A 19664-nucleotide genomic window follows, 5' to 3' on the forward strand; every position below is an offset into this window, starting at 1 on the left:
ACGTGAAATTGAACCGGGACATTCAATGTTCATAGTATAGGCGAAGTTTCAGATATCGATATATTCGAATATAGAATGTTCCAAGATTCGTTCCAAGATTCAAGTTAGAGACCAATTGAATCCACGTTGGGTTTCAAGTCGGATATTGTCAGTAAATATTCATACTATTGGATACATCGGCCTACTACATAGCAGATGAAATGGATCAGTTCGAAGTCATGTGTGGTACGTACCCCTGACCCTGACCGGAAAACATCCGATAAGATCCACTTTTCATATGTTTTGTTGCGTGTGGCATCTGCAGCAAGCAGTCTTGGAAACTGCGATCTACTTAAGTTTTCTTTTGGGAATACACAGGGATCGTTGCATAAAAGAAAGGGAAAGAAAGCAGTCAAGTTAAATACTCGAAATGTAGAGAGCAAAATAAAACACAGGTGCCATGGTAAAAGAACTACCTGAACCCATTATTCCATCCACACCAGTTGCATAGGATAAAGGGAAATGGCAATAAAAAATGATAAAAGGATAATTGACCGGAACACCCTGCTCCTGAAGCCATAAAACATAAGAGACGTAAAGTAAAGCATATGATGACATGCCCGCTGGACATTGTGAGTGATTCCCAAAGAAAGGAATATGAAAAAAAAAACAAGGAAAAATGTTTACATGAATGAAGGCAAATGGTAATGTAAGATGAGTAGAGAAGAATGTATCGCGAGGCTTAGTGGACGCAGGCATCGTCACCTCTTGAAGGTTGTAGATAAGTCAGATCGGTAGCGATCAGGGGGACGAGGTGTCTCCTCTGGATCTAGACTCGGTGAAGGATGCAAAGGCCGCGGAGTAGCCTCAGAGTCTGGGGTTGGGCTAAAATCCGTATCCACACCAGATGCGTCGGCTGAAGAGCCGCTGGCGAAAACCTTCACCTCGGGTGTGATGGGGCTTCTCTTGCCACCAATCTCCCACGGAGGTGTAGTTTGGCCCGGCTTTAGACCACTTTTGGCACGCGTTTCTGACAGAGGGTGGGAGGTTGGTCCAGATCCACTGTAAATCTCGGTATCATTATGCAACAGCGATGGTCGACGATGTCTCGAGATTGGCGATCCTCCTGATAAGGGAGAGCCTTGGCTGAGTTGCTCTTCAGCTTCCGATTCTTCTGGGATGCTGAGACCCTCGAATCTTTCTTCCAGGGTGGTACTAGCCGGTGATCCCAAAGGACCATCGTCAGTGTCCGTATCAGCAAACTCTCCGCTCCTGCGACGCAGTGCTTCTCTTTCTTTTTTGAGAAGTTCCTCACTTCCGCTGACTACGCTTCCACGACTGTTGGTTCGCATCATCTCAATTCCGAGTTTAGAACCTGGACGCCGACTGCGAGTCGGTGGGCTTCGTCTGGATTGGGAGTTTCCAAGCTCCTCGTCTTCGTCGTCTCCAGACTCAGCACCCTCATACCGCTTTCGTTCCAGAGATTCTCGCTTTGCGCGAATGGCCTCACTGGAGCGTTGCTTTCGAGGCGTGAGTGCACCGCTTCCATCCATGGCAGCTGGCGCCGTAGCAGCGTGCAGCAGCTGGGGAACAGGTACTGCCTTGGGATCAGGACTTCCCGGGTGAGCATCCTCGGAAATTCCCAGGCCACCGTGGTCCCAGTCATCAGTATGACGACTTACAATAACCGGAACTTCTTCTGGCTTGATATTGTCCATATCACCAAACACACTGCTAGTGACTGAATCATCACGGCTAGAGCCACGGTATGAACTTGGTGGATTGGGGACAAATCCCGATGAGGCCGAGCTGGGGCTATTGTTATCATCGTTGGACAGTTGTGAAGGGCGCACACTGGGCATTGGAACCGGAAGAGGCTGAGATGGGCTGTAGTCCTTAGGAGGAGGCTTCCAAACGCACCACTTGCACAACGTCTCCGTAAGTTTTGAAAGAGTAGGAGGCTTTTGCACAAGCGCGTCAAAGTAATGAGTCTCAGGAAGATCCTTTAGATATCCAGTAACAGCGATGATGGGTGTATGTCTGTTGGGACTGCGAGTTTCCCGTACCATCCGGGCAAAGTCTGCGCCGTTGACTTGGGGCAGTTTATACTCCGTCATAATAATATCGAATTGAACTTCACTAAGAGCATACCGCACTGCTTCGGCGCCATTTGTCACAGTGATGGTACGGCAACGAAGTTTTTCGAACAGACGCTCCATGACCAAACGGGAGACAGGGTGGTCTTCGCAGATGAGGATATCAAGGGGCCGGAAGAACGGCGCATCCTGAAGATTGAATTGAGATAAACGACGAGAGCTTTGCCGACGACGCTGGACTTTTAGTAGGGCCTTGGTACGTGGATCCTCGTTGTCCGAAGACGATGGCGATATGTCAAATAGTTGACTCCGACGCTTGTGGTGAGAAGGTACAAAAGATTCTTTGGGGAATGAGGACAAATCACCGCCATCCTGGGAGCCAATAGTCTGAGATCTTGCGCGACTGGCAGGGGCACTACCATGGCGTTGACTTGAAGGATGCTTGTCAGGAGAGTGAGCCGGTATGCGATTTGCTTTGACAGGAGAAGATGCTACTGAGCCCATACGGGCATTTGGCAAACGATTCTGGTCAAAGGATGAAGGCTGGAAAGTGCCACTAGACTGATGAGACGCTGTGGATGAAGATCCAGATGTCTTGCGTCGCTCGTGGTTGGCTCCCGTGCTAAATTGGACTAACAGTGGAGACGACGGCTGAGAGGGTCGACTCGGAGATGAATTTGCTTGACTCAAGCCAGAAGGTGAAGATGGTCGATTATTACCCTTGGTCTGTGACATGGTCCGCTGGAGTGACATTGGAAGTGGGCTGCCGTCCAGGGAGGGTTGGGAAGCAGTCAGCGGGGTCTGAGCGGCCGATGATGAGGTAGACTGGCGGTGTTGGGCTTGCAGGGCTTCCTGACGCATTTTCTGGATGACATCCTTGTTCGCTTTTTCCAACATGGGAAGATTCTTGAAGTTGAAACTTCCGAAATCATCCGCCAACGCCGGTTCACTCAGTCTTCGGCTACGAGAGTCACGAGCATCACGTACGTGAGGAGGAATATGAAGCGGCATCAATGGGCGCTTCATGGAATTTACCTGTGAGCGAACTTTGAATAGCGCATCATGCGGTCGGTCCGGGTACGAAGATCCTGCCGGAGCTGGAGGTTGCGGCGAAGGTTCATCTTCCATTTCTTCCGCGAAGGCCTGGAGTGTAGCTCCACGAGCATCAAAGTACTCCGTATCTTCAGGATTTGGAGGATTAGGAACAAACTCCGCTTGGTCTTCTAACAGTGTAGCCCAATGGATGTCAGAAAACCAGCAATGAGCGCGAATTTCTGCGCCGCCATTGGGGTATTTCTCATCTACATTCGCACCAATGCGCTCACGAGGGTTCACGGTCATGAGCCTGTTCATGAGATCCAACGCCTCGGGTGAGGCCTCGTCCTCTGGATCCTCTGGCCAATTGATCCTGCGTTGTAAGATGTTCTCAAACACCTCATCGGGGGTCGCAGCATTGAAGGGTGGGTAACCAAAGAAGAATTCGAACATGATGCAGCCCAAAGACCACCAATCACTGATTTCATCCTGGCCAATGCCGTTGATAGTCTCTGGAGCCAGATAATCTGGTGTTCCGACAAAACGTCTATCGTGATCCTCGGGGTCAAAAAGTGCCATAACTGGGGGGAGCATGCTTTGTTGGGGCGGTGTATTCTGCATCGGATGGCTAAATGTTGGGTGCAATGGAAAGAGATGTGGTGAATCATCAATTTCACTCTCTGCATCTTCTTCAGCCAAGCTAGTCGAGAGCATGCTTGGAGAAGGAGCAGCTGGCTCATTGACATTGTCATTAAGTGAAAACGTACGGAACATTCCATTCAGGCTGTCACTCCCTGCGCTATCACTGCGATATCCAGATGCTCTCCTGGAGCTTTGACGGCTGAGGCCAGTCTGGTTTAAATTGGTCTGGTTCAAACTGAAGTAAGATGGCTGACTTGTGCTGACAGCATTATCAGGCGTGATCAGTGGCGTTGAACCAGGGGAACCAGCCTGAAAATCGAAGGATGCTGAGCGAGAGGAAGCAATTGATACGGCGCGTGGAAAGGGACCTTGTTTGAGTAGATCCGGGGCGGGTTCATTTGGGCTCTTCAAGACACGCTTCTGACGGCCTACCAAACCCATGCGGGATAGACCAAAATCAGTCAATTTTAGGTGGCCAGTTGCGTCAATAAGAAGATTGTCTGGCTTTAAGTCACGATGGACAATGCCTCGGTTATGTAGATGCTCAACGCCAAGAACAACTTCAGCTATGTACTTCTTGGTCCAATCTTCAGAGAGACCGCCAAGGATTTTAACAAGAGAGGCACAGTCGCCTCCATTCAAGTACTCCATGACCAGATAGAGGTACTCCTTGCTTGAAAATGTCCAATAGAGCTTAGCAACAAAGTCACTCTCTCCTTGCCACATCATAATGGCACGTTCAGCTTTAACATTGGTAACCTGATTCTTGGCAATCATGTCCGCCTTCTTCAAGACCTTGATGGCATAGTACTCGCCTGTTGACTTCTTCTTAGACAGGTATACGCTACCAAAGGCACCTTTACTGATTGGCTTGATAATCTCGAAATCTTTGATTGACGGTGGGGCAGGGCGCGGCTGCTGGCTGACCGATGGAAGACGGGGCGAAGGTGGTGGTTTTGCGACATCTGACGAAGTAGCCGATGACTGGCGACGGTGGTGACGGTAGCTGTGAGCGAGCTCGGATGCGTAGGTAGACGGAGATACTACCGGTGATGGTAAGCTTTCTGCACCATAGGATTGCCTAGGTTTGGGCATCCGTAATGGGGAGTGCGGACCAGAAACTCGCGCAGGAGATGGCTGTCGACGAGGAGAACTAGACAACCCGGGAAGCACCAGGCTTCTCCGCTTTCGATCGAAACTTCGCTCGGATGATGGCGAATCAGTTCGCATAGCACTTGGAAAGATTGAGGACGGCATACTACTATCGCTACTATCTCCAGGATCAATATCCGCAAGCGAAATACCTCTGCGGCCTGGCTGGGAAGTTCCCAGCAATCCTGCAGCACTTTTGTAAGATCGTGGAGTAGGACACTCCATGGGACTGTTCGACCCTGTTGAGACTGCTGCAGACGAGGATGACTTTCCATCTATCTGCCCCAGCAAGGAACGATCTGGGGAATTGCGCATGGACATTGTAAGTGCAGATGTTGTCGATTTACGCGGGGTTGGTCCTGCGGGTCGGGACTGGGATAGCAAAGATTCCTGACTAGAGGGGTCTGGCATTGGCGAATCGTGTGTTGGGAGAGGAACAAGTGGATGGTTGTAGTCAATGATGCAGTTCTGTCCAAGAGCAGTGCCCTCGGAGACCTCCTCATCGGATGAACATGATGAATCACTGAGCTGGCCAGCTGCTATACGCTCAGCCTTGCTGAGGGCAGCTGTAATGCATTCTTCCACTAGAACAGTATATTCAATACGGATTCTCTCGGCATACTCAACAATTTTCCGATGACGGACCACAGAATCAACTTTTAACTTTGCAACTTGTTCCGTATCGCTCGCCAGAGCGGCAAGGCCCTGCTCCTGCTCCAATGTGTTGGCGCTGGGGGACTGCCACTGAAACACCTGAGTAATTCTAGATTCCGATTGTGGAGATAGTGTTCGGAAATCTTCTGGGTTTTCTGCCCGTGATGATTCTTTGATCATTGGCATGCTGATTTCCAAGGCAGTATCGCAGAGGTCGAGAACCAGCTCCACGATGCGAGCCAACGGACGGCGTACAGTGAAAGATCGGGGACGACCCATCGCAGGGAGACCAGAAGCCGAATGGTCTCTAGATCGAGGTGGTGTTCCAGGTGCCGAGTTTCCACTTGATACTGGAGCGGATGACGGGGTTGAGCTGACAGGAGACGGACCGATGGGTAAGCCTTTGTACTCCGGCTGAGAAAGTGGCATCACATTCCCATCGGGGCCGATCAACGGTCGTCCTTGTCGAGCCTCCAGGGCATCCAATACTTTCACAATCACATGTCGATGCTCATTCAGATTTTCCTGGGCGAGTTGTACATCCATCTCCGCTCGATGTTCTTGCAAGCACAAATCCGAGTGCTTCTCGAACCACCATGGTGTAATCTGACGCTCGCAAATTCGACACAATACAGGAGTAGGGGCAGGGTGCTTCGAAGGATCCGGTTCGTTGGCAGCGGCCTCGGCCAGTGTTGTCAAGTAATTCGCGAGCACTTCAGCTCCCACACCTAGGGACTCCACCAGAAGATGTGGGAGATCAATGGTCACTTCTCTCGGTTTGGTAAACGGTCGTAACATCCACATCGACTGCATTTTTTTTTAACTGATTGTCAATACCTGACCCCAAAAAGCATGTTTAAGAGAAATGGGAAGAAGGGAGATCGTAAAAACAACATACATGTCCATCTTCGTCGCGCTCATAAACCATGATACCTTGCCCCTCCATGGTAAGCACATCATTGTTTTGGTCACCCTCGACCTGCGAAGGGTCTGATATCGTCCCCTCAATTTTTGATTCTTCAGTCTCTTCCGGTGTTTCAAGCGGACGCGATTCAGGCGCATATTTCAGAACAGAGTCCGGCCCCATTTGCACTGCAAAGCGGATAAAGCGACTCCGTGAATCATCCTCCTTCAAAGCCTCAATCGCATCTCGAAAAACATCCTTGTTTCCCAGCAACAATTCTGAGATCATACGGCCTTCCACCGACTCCGGGGCCGATCCCACCACTTGTCGCCACGAAGGACTGACCCATTTGATACGACCTTCCAGATCCAAGTCAACAATAATGTTGAGGGTCTGTTCCGCCGCTTCCTTCAGGTCCTCTCGCTCCTCTCTCATATTCTCACTCAAGGATCTTGTCATTTTCGGGTTGATGTTCCGGGCCTCCTGCCGCAGCGCGGTCACGGCCGGAGGCGCGAGGAATTGGGGTTTCGGAGAGCCATTGTCGGCCATGGTGACGCGGATGGGCTAGAATCTACCGCAAATGAGTAGATCCAGCCGACCACTAGGGGTGAGCAAATCGAAACAAGAGAAGAAGCTAGTCCACTTGAGTTTTGTGGAGAGCCAAGCAGAACCGTCTGCTGGAGGGCAGAGCGGGTGCTCTTGGGCCTGGTTGACTATGAATTCATCCGTGACATCAACAGGCCATGGTTTTTCGACGAGGATCAATGGCAATCGGTTGGTACACGACGTTCGACGGCTCGTGTCAGTTGGGCACACAGACAACTCTTCGTTTAGTGAGACGGAGGATAACGGAAACCGTTATGCGGGGAACAGCGCGATTCGAGTCGACGCGCAGTATCATCGACGTCAACGTCGACGGGGGGGCCTAAAGACAAGGGATGAGAATAGCCAGAATCGAGGGATCTTAGGGGAGAGATCCTTTTTCGTAACCCTTTTTTTACTTTCAAGCAAGAAAAAAAAAGAAATAAAAAAAAAGGGACAAGAAGGAGAAGGGTGATCTGAGAGGGAGGGGAGGTGGAAAGTTGAGGAATGATTGGGCGGAGAGAGAAGAAAACTGGGTCGTGTGTCTCTTTTTTCCCTTCTGCACCACCTTACGCGGTGTTTCTCATAGTCTTGACACTGGTTCTACAAGGAGAAACCCCCCGGAATGTCATCTTGTTTCTTTCATATATGGTGGGAGATTCATGGATCTTAGTTGATTTTGATCTCATTTCATTCATTTTTTTGATCTTATATTTTTTTTTCTGTCTCTCTTATCGTAACCCTTGTTTGCTGACCACCCTTACTCACGACGTTGTTTAATATATCCTGACCTATAATATCCTATTACTACTAATTTGGGGTACTTCAAGTTGAGGACTCGGAGTCTCTGCAGATGCAGTCTTCATTAGCTTTTAAGTCTGGATGCGAGGATTTTGGTTTTTTTGTTTTGGTACTTTTGATCAGTCTATGATAGCCTGCATTATCAGGTTGGGTACGAGTATGGAGGAGTTTATGCAGTGTTTCCCCCCTGAAGGAGACAGAATTTGAAAAAAAGATCTACCCAACCTTGAAAGAGTCTATACCCTTAATCCCTGACAGAAATTCATTCATTTGTGCGGTTTTTTGGGTACACACGCACAAAGAAAATAGTGCGCAATAATAACATTAGAATTCCGAATCCTATTATAGCTCTCGTAACGAGCTGCACCTCGCCTCCACTTCATATAGGAAATTCAATCCCTGTGTCCATTAGGAGATGATTCCGATTGATAGGAATCATTGAGTCCCATTTTAGACCAATCAGGACAAAACACTGACTCGGACTTCGCTTGTACACGGCGTAACTTGAATATCTAAAGCGGTCTACAAGCACCTACTATTAACTGGACAAAATTGACCCCACATGTCAAGAGAAGGAATAAAAGAATCAGATAAAAACTCAATAAGGAGGGACATCTGAGATTACCCTTCTTGAGAACGTTTAATCCGAAATATTGACTTCCTTTCAACTGTTATGGACAGGACCAGTTGCACCAACCTGTCCCACAAAGAAACCTGGGTTTGATGCCTTTACTGGTACCGCCAGGATCCGAAGAGGATAAAAACAAACTCATTCTAAACCCCCATTTTTGAGAACTCATGACTCTCCTGGAATGTTGAATGTTAGGTTTGGGTGGACCGGCGATCCCTTGACTCCACTGTCTTTCAGATCCCCGGGTCTGCGGGGTAGTGTCAGCTGATGGGAAATATATGATACAAATATGACATAGGTAAGGAGAAGTGGAAATGCTATCCGTTTTCGTGATTATTCCCAAGGATGAAACAGAGAAACCCCCATGGACGTTGTTATGAAAACATCCTTTCTATTGGAAGGTGGCAACATTTCATCTCTGTGACGAGGATCCGGCATGACCTCAAACATTCTCCACGTTATGACTGGCTGTACCTCCGAGTGACTGACCTAGGATGATGATACTCCCCGAAGAAACTTTATGCTTCTCTAACTCCCCCACATATCGTGGCCCAATCATCATCTTTGTTAGTCTGTCTGCATGAAGCCGCTATTGCTCTACGTAACAGATTGACTGGGTGGCGTCTATATGAGATGCCGCCGTTTCCATAATTTTCTCAGGGCATGCATGGATTTAGTAGAGATCCAGTACGTTCTTGGACTCGGTTCAGTTTAACATTCGAACACTGAAGTTAAAACCCGTTTGGTATATGTCTGGAATTGATCCGCCTCAGCTCTTTTCAGTGCCAGTAGTATGTGCACCCAAGGTTTTATTTAGTAATACATACTAGCACTTGCTGAGTAGTGGTATATTCAAATACTAGTATTCATCCGAACATCACGACTGCCAACCGTCCAAGGTCCAAACGTTTGAATGGATGCCAGTGTTTAAGGAAGCCCAGATGTCACCACTAGTATACTAGTTCCTAGTAGTTACAGATGTAGTTATCATCAGCTAGTACTAGTACTCATCCGAGTCCACATATGCACCTATATGCCAATCACTGGCAAGTTCTCATAAATCAAGGCACTAGCCATGGAGAATTCCTTTAATAGTTTTTCATGGGGGATATGTCTACTGGTGCACCGTGCAGCTGCCAGGTGCTAGTATGGGATTGATGCCTGGTATACCAGGTTTGATAATTGAAGGCCTGAGACTCACAGGGGGAAATATTCCCTGGAACACAGATGCTACTAACGAAATTTGCCAAAATAGACCTCTTTTCCTACTTCAAGTTGGGCTGCAGTGGTTTTTCGAGTTTCCTCCCCGCCTGGCAACAGAGGGGCAGAATTAACCTATAGCTTCTCCCTACATAGGCCAGTTGCCTACTTTATCTAACTATATAGCAGGTAGCCCTCCCTTCCAGGTTATCATGCAGGTAACCCCGTAGGTAACCCTGTAGCTACTTACATGAAAAGAGGGGTACGTCACCAAGTACCTGTACATACTACTGACTGAGTACTTCACTAGTGGAAATCTACAAAGGGAGAAGCGATGCGACCAGATTGATAATATCATGTTCCAAGCATAGATGGTAATTAAATGTGAGAGGAACATTGGAATATGGATAATTGAGAGCCTGTCAATTTTCCAAGGGTACCTGCAGTGTGTATAGGTCATCCTCAGACTCGTCAAAATATGTACTTTTCCAGAGTTATTACCTCAGATGAAAACATCCAGGTCATATAATCAAGTCATTTGATTCTTTATCATAAAATCGACAGACTGCATATTAAAACAGATAACAAAAAGCACCATTTGAATAGGTCAAACCCACTCTTCAAGCTCCAGCTATTACTAGTTACAAAATACCGTGTTCATCTAATCCCGATACTCAGATGAAACCTCAGTGACTTCACCAATGGATGCACTCTCATCGCCCATGCCCGACTCAGTCATAGTAAATTTGAGATCGGAAACACCGTATATAGAAATAGCGATCATACCCACGGCGGCAGAGACAACAGAGAAGACAAGAGCAACAATACCACGCGTAGTGAAGCCTGGTGGAATGAAACCAGGGGGGCTTATTCTGACCCTTCAAATCAGTGTAGTCCTCTGTGTTACCAGCAGCATTGCCTTCATAGGGCACACCAGCAGCTTTGCAGACCTCAATGTGATCTTCAGGAATGGTAGTAGTGTCTTGAATGGCAAAGGGATCCTCCACGAAAGTCATGGCTAGACCTTGCATCAAATGCCAGTCAATGTGACAGTGGAATATCCAAACACCAGGGTTATCGGCCTTGAAACGAATGACATAAAATCCACCGGGAGGAAGAATGAAATTGTCGCGGCGAGCAGGATAAGTCGGGAATGCAGTGTGATTGTTTTCATCAAACGTGGCAAAGGAGGTTCCGGCATCGTAGTCAAAGAAGCTGGCTCCGTACGGTGGAAATCTGTCCAATAGCTGGAAGTTGTGGCCATGTAAGGGAAGGGATGAGACCCTGTGTCTTGGTTGCTGAGAATGACCTCTACAACCTCATCTTTTTCAAGAACGACACTATGAGTGTAGGTTCCGTATATCTCCGCATCATTCGCCTGATCTCCTGCACTCATAGCGGTGTATAAAGTTGGGACTACTGGTGCTGTGTAGGAAATTTTGTTCAAAAGAGCATATCCTTTGCCCGTTGTCGAGATCTTCCATAACGACAGTGAGCTCAATCTTCTTTTTTACATCTGTGAATAATTCAAGACGATCATGAGCGACAAGGCTGATATCATCAAATGGAATCAGGTCACTAGAATCCGAAACAGGCATGGTCACATTTTTGTGGGCGGCACTTGAGTTATATTCAAGCCAATTAGTTTGATTCAGCAGGAGATCCGAGGGAATCGTATCCAGAAGACTCAAATCGGCCACCATAACCATGCCGCAATTCTTCTCAGTGGAGTTCCTTCATTGTAACAAGAACTCAGTATCTCTGAGCGACAGCAATATACAATTTGTCCGCTTCAGCCTCATCGACATAAACACCATCAATCTCAACAATTCGCATTGTGTGATCCTCGATCCAAAAATACTGGGCAACAAATGCAGCGATATTGAGGAGACGAATGAGATATGTCTTTCCAGGCTCAACAGGATAGCTCTGGCTGATCGAGTTGTTGAACAAGAAGGATTGTGGGATGGGCTCAGCACCTGTAGAGTTGTATAAAGACATGAATGTGGGCTTTATGTCTTCAGCGAGCTTGTGGTACCAGTCACTCATGGTAATCGTCATCTCGTCATCGTAGTCATCGTAGAAATAAGATGAATTATCATGAACGATAAAAGGAGCGCGGTAACCGTCGGGATAACAATAGTCAGTGTGACAGTGATACCAGTATGTGCCGTTCTGGTTGACAGTGAAGTTGTAGGTCGTAGCTAATCCGAGAGCGACAGGACATTGGGTAATCATGGAGGGACCATCCATATCATTTGTCGTATTCTGGTACATTCCGTGCCAATGAATAGATGTGCTCTTGTCCCCCAGTCCATTGTGCATGTGAACAACAACTCGATCACCCTTGTTGACTTTGAGAGTTGGGAGGGGCCATTGGTTGTTGATGCCGACGACCTTGCGCTCCTTCAGGCCATCGGGGTTGGCCATGACCCAGGTCACATTCCAGTTGAGTTCATGAGTTGCGGCTGCACAAGCTCCCACGAGGAGCTGGAGAGCTCCAAGAACAGCAATGGGGTTCCACATCGTTGCGAGTCAGAACCAGATGTGAAAGCTGAGAGGGGAACTTGGGATGATTCCCGGCCCAGGGGAATAATTCTTGTATTCATCCCAGAATTCCAGATCCTCACTCTTCAAATTTTTCCTTTCCAGCCTGCCACGACTTGGCCCTCTTGCATATCGCGTGATATACATTCCGAAAAATACCAGACACTAATTTAGTGTCGTGGATACTTACTGATTGATACTCAGAGTTTGCGCCACGAGACCGAGAAAAAATTCGGTGGTTATTTCCAAATCAGATAAAGGGTCACTAGTTCATCTCTTCGCCTCATCCCTCCACTTTGTAAATTTCGCAAACATCTACCGTTTACGGCAATGACAGGCGTGGGACTGGTGGGGTCTGATAAAAAACCCAAGCTGCTATTCCACGCGGCTCTAACGCCGCAGATCCACTTGGCGCGTTGTATGCCTCCGAGATCGTAGCTATGGCTTACAGGGCTGCCAAGAAGGCTGAAATTGTGGATCTCCGGCACTTGAGGGACGACGTGAGATTCAACTTTGAAAGAAATCGAAAAAAAACAAAGGTCTCACTGAGTTCTCGCACTTGGGCATCAAAGAGACGAAATGGGACAGATATTCAAGATGAAAATGAGTAAATCGCTAGAGCCTTCTCATTAACATTTTTGAAGAATTTGAAGCAAGGTTTGGATAACTCATTGGTATCATTACAGTGGAGAATATAAGAATATTTCCAAGTCATACTACTCATTTTAGCCACATGGATAGTATCGCAAACAATAGATTTAAAACAGTTGAAAACTCTTCTTACATTGATCGTCCACCTTGGTCCCGAAATTATATCAAACCTTGGCATACAACTTTTTTCACTTGCCATCTACGCGGCATTTTCAATCTAATTCAAGCGAGGTGACTCTATACCAGAATGCCAAGCAACTAGGGATCCGGGCAACTGAAGGTCCATGGATCGGGTGATCAAGATCAAAATGTGTCTCGTAGTGGAGCGCTTCGGATCCGTGAAGCGGGCGGAATTCTGTTGTCGAAATTGCCGGCGGAGCTTTTATCTGATTTTGGCGTAGCTTGACTTTCCATGAGCCCAAGAAACTAGTCTGAAGAAGGGATTGAAGTTTCAATGCACGGGCCGTTATCATCAGACGCTGTTCTACTTCTTTAAAATACTTAGAAGAGTGGACATTTGACCCAAGAAAACACTCAAGTGCTCAAATTCTTTCACCAAAATCCTCCACAACCGCCACAATGGTCAACGTTTTCGCTGTTCAAGTTTTCTTCATTGTCCTCCGTGAGTGTCTGGAGGCTATCATCATTGTTTCAGTCCTCCTTTCCTTCCTGAAGCAATTTCTTGGTCAGCCACACCAGGACCAGGTCATATACAAGAAGTTAAAGAAACAAGTATATGTCGGATCAATAGTGGGAGTAATACTATGCTTGTGTATCAGTGCTATCTTCATCGGTCTTTTCTATGGTCTTGGTCATGATGCCTGGTCAACTTCGGAGGATTTGTGGGAGGGTATCTTCTATGTTATTGCAACTGTGAGCTCTCCTTCAGCATCTTAATAATAATTTGACTTGCTAATTATATCAAAAGGTTATGATCACTGTCATGGGTCTTGCTCTTCTTCGCATCAACAAGACCAAGCAGAAGTGGCGAGTGAAGATTGCAAAGACTCTTGTCGAGAAGAACCAAGGAAAGTCTCGGTGGATGCGCAGTGACTGGGGTCGTCGTTACGCCATGTTCATTCTGCCATTGATTACAACAATGCGTGAGGGTGTCGAGGCCGTGGTTTTCGTGGGTGGTGTCTCACTCGGATATCTTGCAACTGCCTTCCCTCTTCCCGTCGTTACTGGCATTATCACTGGACTCCTATGTGGCTGGCTGATCTACCGCGGTGGTAATGTCGTGTCAATCCAAATTTTTCTTATTGCTTCCACTTGCGTTCTTTACCTTATCGCAGTTGGTATGTTCTCCAAGGCGGTTTGGAGTCTCCAGTACTACCAGTTTGAGGTTGGAGTTGGTAGTGACGTATCGGAGGAGGGCTCTGGAGCAGGCTCATATAACATCCTGGAAACTGTTTGGCATGTCAACTGCTGCAATCCCGAGAGTGATAACGCATGGGATGTGTTCCAGGCTATCTTGGGATGGCAAAACACCGGTACATATGGATCTATCATCAGCTACAACGTTTACTGGATCTTCATTATCGGCTGTGTTTCCTGGATGATGTACTCGGAACGTACTGGCCGAGCTCCGCTGGCACATCAGTTTTGGACTCTGATGGGCCGTGTTCCGGGCTTGAAGACCCTTGCCAACAAGAAGCTGGATGGAATGGATACAAGGGATGAGAGTGCCATCCACCAGATTAAATCCGCCATTTTCAACGACAAAACCACCGTTGAAGTTACCAGGGAGACTGTTGAGCCCACCAAATGAGCGTTACATTTTTAAATGTTAGGCCTGGGGTCTATACCAGGCGTCAGGGCATGAGACATGGGAGAAATCCAAAAGATTCAATTGATCTCTTCACCCTGAGGCAGAAGGGGTCAAGTTTTAAGAGTGGGTTGGTACTGGAAAGTATGAAAGCGGGTATAGGTCTATTGTGAGAGTGTAATTCAGACTTAATGTAGTGGAAGTTAAAGTTGGTTCACGAGATTCGAAAAATGGTTGAGGTGCGCGCAGGCACTCACGCGAGTCATGGTCTGTTCCAGGTGATGGTCAGATAAGATTAACTTCTGAACCTGCAGTGGGGCTCTTCGCAAACTCGTCCTGAATTGGGATAAGAGGGCGTGCCAAGACGATGAAGAATATCCAAGCTTGCTTGGCATTTGACTCCGTGGCTTGGCAGTCCATGGTACTAGCTCCCGAATGCTTCGATTTGCTTGGACGAAGGGTCAATGTTAGTGGAGACTAGTTGAAGGATTGTATCTCGCATTGCATCAAGATCGGATTTTCCTTAAGTTACCCACGACGGATCCACTCTTCCATCCTTGGGTCAAAGGGTTCGGAGTATACCGAGATCAATCTTTGAAGAAATACAGGCCACGCAAATGTAATCCAACTTCAAGTTCCATTCACCCATTTGACACTGCGTCTTGCCCCACTGGTGGTATGACTTCTCGGCAGGGTTTTTACAATGTTCTTTTAAAAGGGTATAGCTCGAATTGTCGCCACGCCTCGGCCTCAGCTACCAAGTTTAGTATGCGTGGGAAGCTCCGCTGGTCTTGGTGCCAACTTGGGCTCAAGTTTTGGCACTGGTTTGAGTTTTCCGGAATTTGACTCCACATATGCACCCTCTTAATCCAATTGTGTGCTTTTTGTAGGTGAATCTTGTATATCGCCGAGAGTATCCATACATTGCCAAGAACTTACGCTCTAGGGCTTCAGCACTGTCTCTAGCAAATATTCAAAGGCTCCAAGATCTCGGTATTGAAAAAAGAGAATATCCCGAGTGTTTTTGTTAATACTACCGTGCGCGTGCGGAGATTTCAAAAATCCTCGGAGACTCGGCAGTAGTACTCCCAATTGAAGCGCTCATGCTAGTACGATGACTGTCAATACGCATTCAACACTCACTTTTTGCTCCAAGTTTGCAAGGCTTAACCTTTTATTTTCCGTTATGATGAATATTACTTTTTTATTATGAAGTATTGTCTCGACTAGGAATTCAAGTTCTCCAACTGTCAACTTTGAACCCCTCATGGTCCGCGTAGCAAATGCATGCGGGGCAATTGGATATACTTCCAAGGTCTACCAAACGCGTAATCCAACTTCCATAAAGATCCACCAAAAATGAAATGGACCCATATACACATCCCACTCTCTAATGTCTTTCTAGAAATGGATATTTCGGACTTCAATGTATCCACCCGGACGGTGCCGGAGTAGAAAAAATGACTGCTAACTTGGTAGTCATACCCTCGGCTGAGATATCTATACATTTTCTCCCTTGGGAGCCAAGAGGGAATATGAGCTTGCGCCCTAGGCAATCCTATTGAATTACTTACTAAATATCCATTTTCCCTGTTTAATATCCGAGTCAACTTCGCAGCGGAGATAGTACACGCATGCTACAGCTGGTCAGCGGACCTTGGTGGTTGGTGCGCGAGAGACCGTTGACCCACCTTCATACATGCATATAGATGAAGAATTCTCGTCGAAATATGATGTCGGCTTAAACCGACGTCGGAAAATCTGGATACCAGTGCTTCTGTGGCTTGGGCCCATATACCTCGATTGGTATTGGTTTTTCCGTGTAATCGGCGCCCCATACGCCATTTTGGGCCATATAAGTATAAAGATAGTCCAATATCTTCAATCTGATGCATGCATCGTTTCTGTCCGCCAAATAAATGAAAATGCGTTTTGCCGCCTCTGCCCTGGCCCTTCTCCTGGCCAGCAGGCCAGTATTGGCCGGTCAAGGTGGTGGCAGTTCGAGTCACAACCAAGCTTCCAACCTAAATGAGTATTGTTTTTACACCATCTATACCATATTGTCAGAGTATAGCGTTCGAAGGTTGTGTAACGATCTCATCTAGTTCCAGTGGGAGCGAGTCCCATGGATCTTCTTCCAGCTCTTCGTCAAGCTCTTCATCGAACGGAACGTCGAGCTCCTCCTCTGCCTCCGCCTCATCTTCCGCCAATGTTCAAGTGACACCTCATGGCAGGAAGCGCGACTTCACCTTGGACAAAAGAGGGCATGGAGGATCATCCGGTACTTCAACCGGACCTTGCAATAGCACAATCGAGGTGACTTCAATGTATGCCAGTGCCAAAGCCTGGCGTTCTGGTAAAGATTTCAAAGCCGCAATCCCATACTGGCAAAGTCTCTGCGAACAAAGTAGCTTGACCCTCATGAACTTGACTTCAATTGAAGCCAAACTTACCGATGAGTATATCGATGGGTTATCAAAAATCGACCCAGACAACAACAGTACAACTACTACTGGAACCATCGATGAAGTGGTTCTGCTCAGTCAGCATTACTACAAGATAGCCTATAAGTCTTATGTGAGTGAACGAAAAGTTTTGAAGTTCCCTTTTGGTGACATGGCATTGACTGACCATCATCAACAGGTCACACACGACTATGAAATCTCGAAGGACAAGCGATTTGGATGGGCCCTGATGGGATATTGGGGTGATATCTTGGTTCTTGGCATGATTTCCAAAGCTTGGACAGTGTTTTCAAGCAAGCGAGCGAGCCACTCGTGGGACTTATGACCCAGAAACACGTCTTGCAATGCGGAGTGTCGCCACCAAGAAGAACCCTATCGCATCAGTTTATCACGCTTTCCGTACCTATATCATGACGCCGGCTACATTTGCCCCAGCATCTGATAGACATCAGCAACTTTGGTGGTCACACGCTATCCCCAAGCGATTCGACGCTCTGATCGTTTTCGGATTCTGGGCTGTCAGTATTATTCTTGGCTGTGTGAACTACGAGAGCTTCGTTGGCAATCTCGAGTAAGCCTTCCTCGCCTTTCCAAGGTCTCAAGAATTTTGAAATCTCATCATTCTCTTATTATAGGACACCAAATCTCTTTCAACAGAACTGGCAGTATACCTCTGACAGAACTGGAATTCTTTCATACGCCTGCCTTCCTTTCCTGTGGCTCTTTAGCGGTCGTAACAACATCTTCCTATGGGTCACAAACTTCAATGTCCAATCGTTTAACATGTTCCATCGCCACGTCGCTTGGGTATGCACTATCTACGCCATTGTTCATTCCATCAATTATACAGTCGTGTTTATCCTTTATGGTGAGTACCGACCTTTTACCCTCCTATTGCATGGTGGTATGATGGGGAAACAAAGTTCTATATGCTGATCTTTTTAAGACCCTCGATACTACTCTGCTTGGAAGCAAAACTATTTCTATATGGGCGTAGTGGTTAGTGCTCCTTATCGCTGAGCTGACTTGGTTAAAACTGACATGCCACCAGGCCACAATTCTCATGTCACTCATGCTGATCCAATCTATGACTTTATTCCGTCGACGCTCGTATGAGACTTTCATCATCATCCATGTTGTCTTCGCCTTGGTCACGATATATGCACTTTTCCGGTAAGTCAATGCTGGAATCAGAATCGAATACAAACAAGGTTTAACGTCTCCACAGTCATACCAACTTTGATGGACAAGAGTTCGTTGGTTACCTCTGGTCTCCAGTTGCCCTTTGGATTCTGGAGCGTCTCGTGCGTTTCGGACGCCTTGCATGCTGCAATTTGAACGTCCGATTTGGAAAGCAATTCCAGTCTACAACGTCCGCTACAGTTACCTACAACGAGTCAAGCGATTTGATCACTATTGAGATGACGCCAGCTGCAACGGGATTGAAGCCAAGCATCGGACAACACTTTTTCTTGTATCAACCCGTCACTTTGCGAGGCTGGGAAAACCACCCCTTTTCACTCGGTGCCTGGGTGCCTGCCTCCAAAGCCGAAACTGAGGGCTCAGCTTCGACAGCTGCTGGAAACAAACTCGTCTTCTGGATTCGTCCGTATGATGGATGGACTCGTCGACTTCGCAATCAATGTCGCAAGGCTCAATCCCCTATCCACCCCAAGCTTCTTCTCGAGGGTCCTTATTGTCATTCCGAGCCACTGTACGCATTCAACACCATTCTCATCGTTTTCGGTAGAACGGGTATTGCCGCAGCGGTGCCGTATCTTCTGGATCACATCCAGCGTGTGAAAGAGGGCAAGACCAAGACCACAAGAATCCAACTTGTGTGGTCTGTTCGACAGCGAGAGATCTTCGATGATGTCTTCAGTGAGCAGTTAGCCCATGTTCTCGAGCATCCCGATATCACAACAACACTTTTCTGTACCCGTCTTACATCTGTGGAAGCTAAGTCGGATTCCGACATCAGTGCCTCCAAGGAAGTTTCCCCGACTGTTGCTTCTGTGGGCGAGACCAAAGCCTCGGGTACCGTGTCACCCACCAGCAGTGGTGCAAGTGCTCAGTTCATGCCCGGTCGTCCCAACATTCGGGTTACTATTGCCACTGAGGTGAACGAAGCTCGTAATAGTTCCACCAACCTGGGTGTTCTAACCTGTGGCCCCGCCCAGATGGCCGACGAGTGCCGTAGTTCTTTATTTGACGCCATGAGGAGGGGATTCCAGGACATTGACTATTTTGAGGAGGCATTCGAATGGTAAAGTATGGGTTCATTTTGAAGGGGTTAGTGTAAAAGAAGAATTAGGATGAGCCATGATTGCGCGTGTTAATATTTGAATGTGAGATGTTTTGTGATGTTTTTTAACCTCGGGGTGCCTTAGGAGTCAGGTTAAACAACTTTTGGCCTTAGGCCTACTATCAGGCAGCAAAACTGACGTACTTGATGCCTGGGGAATATGGTGTAAATATTGCTTTGTAATACGAGATGTCGTTTCTTCTTTCTTCCATATGAGTTCTGAGATCATTCTCTAGCTTGCTTTGAGGCTGG

At 47.3% G+C, this 19664-nt stretch overlaps 5 protein-coding genes across 5 annotated transcripts; 2 read left to right on the plus strand and 3 right to left on the minus strand.

Moving 5' to 3' along the window:
- Window positions 1-740: 740 nt before the first annotated feature.
- On the minus strand, window positions 741-7011 carry N7483_004156 (protein kinase RIM15; the record flags this gene model as incomplete). Its single annotated transcript, XM_057087593.1, has 2 exons — window positions 741-6365; window positions 6457-7011. The coding sequence occupies 2 exons, from the start codon at window positions 7009-7011 to the stop codon at window positions 741-743; spliced, it is 6180 nt and encodes a 2059-aa protein (XP_056947422.1).
- A 3326-nt stretch (window positions 7012-10337) lies between these two features.
- N7483_004157 (Multicopper oxidase type 2) lies at window positions 10338-11385 on the minus strand (the record flags this gene model as incomplete). Its single annotated transcript, XM_057087594.1, has 4 exons — window positions 10338-10519; window positions 10554-10923; window positions 10986-11153; window positions 11191-11385. 4 exons carry the CDS (start codon window positions 11383-11385, stop codon window positions 10338-10340), a joined length of 915 nt encoding a protein of 304 aa, XP_056947423.1.
- Window positions 11386-11428: 43 nt separating this feature from the next.
- Window positions 11429-12202, minus strand: N7483_004158 (Multicopper oxidase type 2; the record flags this gene model as incomplete). Its single annotated transcript, XM_057087595.1, has 1 exon — window positions 11429-12202. The coding sequence occupies one exon, from the start codon at window positions 12200-12202 to the stop codon at window positions 11429-11431; it is 774 nt and encodes a 257-aa protein (XP_056947424.1).
- Window positions 12203-13453: 1251 nt separating this feature from the next.
- N7483_004159 (FTR1 family protein) lies at window positions 13454-14645 on the plus strand (the record flags this gene model as incomplete). The annotated part of the gene is made up of 2 exons (XM_057087596.1): window positions 13454-13747; window positions 13803-14645. The coding sequence occupies 2 exons, from the start codon at window positions 13454-13456 to the stop codon at window positions 14643-14645; spliced, it is 1137 nt and encodes a 378-aa protein (XP_056947425.1).
- Window positions 14646-16967: 2322 nt separating this feature from the next.
- Window positions 16968-19377, plus strand: N7483_004160 (ferric reductase family protein; the record flags this gene model as incomplete). The annotated part of the gene is made up of 7 exons (XM_057087597.1): window positions 16968-17219; window positions 17286-17349; window positions 17402-17678; window positions 17743-17975; window positions 18054-18106; window positions 18159-18280; window positions 18336-19377. The coding sequence occupies 7 exons, from the start codon at window positions 16968-16970 to the stop codon at window positions 19375-19377; spliced, it is 2043 nt and encodes a 680-aa protein (XP_056947426.1).
- Window positions 19378-19664: the final 287 nt, after the last annotated feature.

Source organism: Penicillium malachiteum, assembly GCF_028827825.1.
Source record: "Penicillium malachiteum strain IBT 17515 chromosome Unknown utg000002l:1.0-8849297.0:1.0-8852440.0, whole genome shotgun sequence".
NCBI classification, from domain to species: Eukaryota; Fungi; Ascomycota; class Eurotiomycetes; order Eurotiales; family Aspergillaceae; genus Penicillium; species Penicillium malachiteum.